This window comes from Coffea eugenioides, chromosome 2, assembly GCF_003713205.1.
Source record: "Coffea eugenioides isolate CCC68of chromosome 2, Ceug_1.0, whole genome shotgun sequence".
Taxonomy (NCBI): Eukaryota; Viridiplantae; Streptophyta; class Magnoliopsida; order Gentianales; family Rubiaceae; genus Coffea; species Coffea eugenioides.
Window position 1 is genome coordinate 36,057,482 of NC_040036.1, and position 4,591 is coordinate 36,062,072.

At 41.0% G+C, this 4,591-nt stretch overlaps 1 protein-coding gene across 1 annotated transcript; it reads left to right on the forward strand.

Annotated features, from left to right (window-relative positions):
* The first annotated feature begins 465 nt into the window (after window positions 1–465).
* Window positions 466–819, forward strand: LOC113759610. Its single transcript, XM_027302188.1, has one exon. The coding sequence runs from the start codon at window positions 466–468 to the stop codon at window positions 817–819; it is 354 nt and encodes a 117-aa protein (XP_027157989.1).
* Window positions 820–4,591: the final 3,772 nt, after the last annotated feature.

A 4,591-nucleotide genomic window follows, 5' to 3' on the forward strand; every position in this document is an offset into this window, starting at 1 on the left:
CTGGCTTCACGTTGCCCGTGTTGTCAGTTGGAAGAAGAGTTACTAGTTCATCTCTTTGTGACAGGCCCTGTAGCAAGGGAGGTTTAGAACTCCTTTTGTCAGAGGTTTGGAATTATTGATCCTCGCTCCACGTCGGTATCTGCGATGGTCTTGACATGGCTTAGCACGACTTCAGTGGTATCTCGTGATCATATCAGGACCATCGTCCCTTTAGTAATACTATGGTTCCTATGGAAGGCTAGGAACAAGGCGCTCTTCGAGGGTGAGATCTTTGAGGCTCATAGGGTTGTGTCTTCGGTCGACGGATTCGTGAAGCAACTGGGGGCGGCAAAAAAACTTTTGGCATGTCATTTTCGGGGAGACATGAGAGACCCAAGGGTCGGACTGAGCACCCGGCCAGTGAAACGGAAAACTGCACAGGCGGTGTCTTAGAAACGCCCTCCGATGCGCCATGTCAAGTTAAATATGGATGCTAGTGTCTCTCACAAGCGCGCTTATAGGGGTGGTTTGCTTCGCGACTCGGACGGCCGCTTAATTTTTGCCTATTACAAGGAATTCAGGGAGTTGGACGTCCTGATGGCAGAAAGTTCATCGTTGCTGCATGGCCTTCAGCTCTGTAGGGACCTAGCCAGGGGGCCCCTGTTGGTGGAGGTAGACTCTAAGAGCCTGGTTGGTCTTCTCAATGCGGGAGCAACATCCCGATGGCCTCTGTGCAATACATTGTGTCGGATCCGGGCACTGCTTTCCTCACTTTCAGCAACGGTATCCCACGTCTTTAGAGAGGCAAATGCTTCGGCGGATGCGCTCGCCGGGTTGTGATTGCCGTCAGAATTATTTTGCACTATGCTCCCTCAACTCCCGTATTTAGTGCGGGCTACGGTATACTTAGACAACCGCGAGCTCTCTTCCCTGCGGTGGCAACTTAGATAGGTGTCTTGACTTAGCATTTGGCTGAAATTATGTGCTTTATCGTTTCATCGTAGCATGTACTCCTCTGTTTCCACTCAATAAAATAAAGTATTTTTATTAAAAAAAGAATATAAAATGATTAATTTTTTTTAAGTAAAAATTGATTGATTTGATTATTACAAAGGCCAAAACCTTGTCCTCTCACATCGTAGAGGTTTTTTCTCTCTCTCCTAGGAAGACAATTTGTCCTTCTTGGTGAGAGTTTCAAACTTATTCAAAACCAGTCGAAAGCTTTCAAAAGTTTAGCTAAATGGACAAATCTCCAAAATTTAAAGCACCCAACAGATTCATTTAACAAATATGAGAATCTGAATTCCATAAATCTTTAGTATTTGACAAGATAGGCAGAGTTAAAGTAGAGAGTTAAGGAGTTTGACAATCTTACAGAATGTAGGGACCAATAGAGAAGGCATTAAATATACTCAAATCTTGGTTGGAAGCTACAAATAGACGAAACATGGTGAAAAGAGTTGAGGTGAGGTAAGTTTATATGCCTTGTCTTCATCCTCCCCTTTTTCCTTTTATATTTGTAGACACCAAATTTTTACTCGTTGATTTATTTACAATTTTTTTTAATTATCTCAAAATTTTATCTTAGACATTTTTTTAAGCATTTTGGACATCAAATCTTTTAATTTAGTTTTATTTGTTAATTTTATTCATTTTTGCTTATGTGTCTATTAATTTCAAGATTTTTCGAAAAAGAGAGAATTGCTCACAAAAAAATATTCTTTAAATTTTTAGATTCAAACTAGGAAGGTTTGTTATTTATTTTGTTAAAAAAAAAGGGAAACCCGAGAGCGGGTTTTGGGCAGTTTAAGAGGTTCTGAAAAAAAGGAAAAAACTGCGCGCAGCAAAATCGCGGCAGCAGGGCAGAAGTTTGGAAAAATCATAGGCTCATCGGATGGCCTGGGTTGCGAAAGAAATCTCCACTTTCATCCTCACCCTTGAGGTGAGGGTTTGAGAGGTGTTGGTCTGGTATAAATATAAGAAGACAGCAGCCGCAACAAGGAGGAGAGTTTTATGACGGCTGGAGTCTTGGGAGATAGAGAGAGAGTTGAGGGGCGACGGCGAAAGGATTTTGGGGAAGGGAAGGAGAGTACTGAATGACGGCTGGAGAGGTTGGGGTTTTGGGATGGCTGAGAGAGAAATAAGATAGAAAGAGCGAGAGTTGGCAACCGAGAGTGATAGTTAACGAGTTGGCGGCGGTAGGAAAAACGCAGAGAAAGCTTTGGACGAGAAAGAAACCAGAAAAAGCTACGGAGAAAGTTTGAGGGAGAGCATAAGGCGTGACGGCTAAGGCTGGAGAGGAAAAGTGAGCGACGACTGAGAAGGATTTTTGGAGAGAGCAAAAACGAGAGCGAGAAAGATCTGAGAGGAAGGTTTTGGCTGGAAACCAGAAAAGGAAAAGGGAAGGTTTTTCTGTTGGCAACGTCTGCATCATCGCTGGAGTTTTGCAACCCAGTTCGTGGATTTCAATTTCCAGGACGTTCGTGGATTTCAATCACTGGAGTTCTCTCAGGGTAAATTAGTAATTTCACTTCGTTAGGGCATCAACTCAAGGGAGGTATAACTTCTTTTATATTTTTTGTCTCTCCCCTATGTGATACAACGTGCTAAGTGAGAATTGCATGTCTACTTTGCTTTCCTTGCTTTTCCTTAATTCCTTTCATTTATTTCATTTACTTTTGTTTTTATTAAGTTCTTCTTTTATGGGGTATGTGTACACCTCTTGGCTTGTAATAGATAGGGCTTGGAGAGCATTTTTATTCACTTTTCCCCTTCCCCATTTGTTTTAGTTAGCCAATGTAATAGGTTCATTAGCTTGATTGCTTGCTTTTGTTGCTACGTGTTAATTTGCTTTATTAGGCTCTTGCATTTAGTCGAGCATGCTAAGTGTTATGTGCTACGTGTTTATAGGTGATTGGCATGTCTACTTGCTTTCTATAGTCATGGATGAATGTGATGGATGAATGCGTCACCGTGGCTAGTCCAACGCTGGCCATGGTCTTTTCCCTCGAGCTCTCGCAAGTCCAATGCTTGTGAGAGAATTTTAGAAAAGGGCTAGTCCAATGCTAGATCCCAATAGGCCGTCCCCTCTCGTTAGTACATACTTGCATGTCTCACTACATTTCATGCATTTTTCTTAGTTTTCTAGCATTTGGCATGCCCCTCCAACCCTTTCCCCTTCATTTTAGATTTTTGCATCCTCATGCTAGTTATAGGGTACATTTGCTTGAGAGTCCCCTTTAGGTAAGGGAAACGAGCGAGTGTGGCTACAAAATAGTCTTAGCACGCTAGTTCTTCCTTCTAATCAAAGGGAAAATTAAAATCATGAAGATAGAAGTCATTCCAGTACCCGACTTGATGCATTCCTCTAGGATCATGCACCTCCATTTTACCATATCATTTTTTCATCTACATTTTCTCACTACTTATATTTTTTACTCCACATGCCATATTCACACACTTTCTCTTCTTTCCCTATCACTTATTTATTTTCTACCTCACAAATTGCACCCAATTGTACTTAGATGCATTTACTACCATTATACCATATTTTGATCTACTTGCACACATACACCTTCATTTTCTCAATTGGCACACATGCACTTTTCTTACATTTGCACACATGCACTTTTTTTACATTTGCACACATGCACTTTTATTACATTTGCACACTCGCACTTACGTTTGTATTTTTATTTTATTTTATTTTGCATTCCTCTTACATTTTCACACTTGCACTAATATTTGGGCTTTCATTTGCATTACCCGTGACCTCTATGAGAGTTTTCCTTATTGGCCATCACAACTCATGTGATTGGGACCAAAAAGCCTCATAAGAGACATTTTAGATTTAGGATTGCATTTCTTTTCATATCCATTAGTCACATCCAACATGCAACACATATTTTGGGTAGAAAAATTAGGAAAAATGGGGCTAAGTCACGCAACTAGCTTTGGCTAGGGTAAGGGAGTGCCTTAGGTTTTGCCTTTGCCTTCTCCCTTATCAAATGTGACCCCCGATCCCTTTCTTTGGTTACGTAGACCTAAAAGTTCTTTAAAAAGGGTTTGTTTATTTTTCTTTTCAAAAATCACTTTTTCTTGGGTGACTTGGTACACCCTAACTCTATACCAAGTGGCGACTCCTTTTCTATAAAAACCCTTTTTGAACTTTGTTTGGCCAAACCGTCGCATTTCACAATCCCACGGCCTTTTATTTTCACTTTCGCACACGTTCACATACATATCCCACACACTACTTTCACATACTCAAAAAGTGGGGCTTGACAGTTGGCGACTCCACTGGGGACTTCCTAAGTGGGTCCAAGCATTTGATTTAGCTATTCTTTTCCTTTTTTCTACTCTTTTTATGCATAGCATTTGGATATTAGGATTGTATTTTTTCCTTTTTCAGGATTTTTGCATCTCGCGCGTATCTATTCACTTCCTCACACATTCGCCTACGATTGTTTTGATGGATGGATGGTTTATTTATGTGATTCCGCGTTTTGCATTGCATTTGGGTGGGGGATATTACCCTAGAGCCTCGCGTTGGTTCTTGATCCCTCCCCTCCAAACGAGCACTAGCATACGTGCATACGCTTTAACTTTTAAT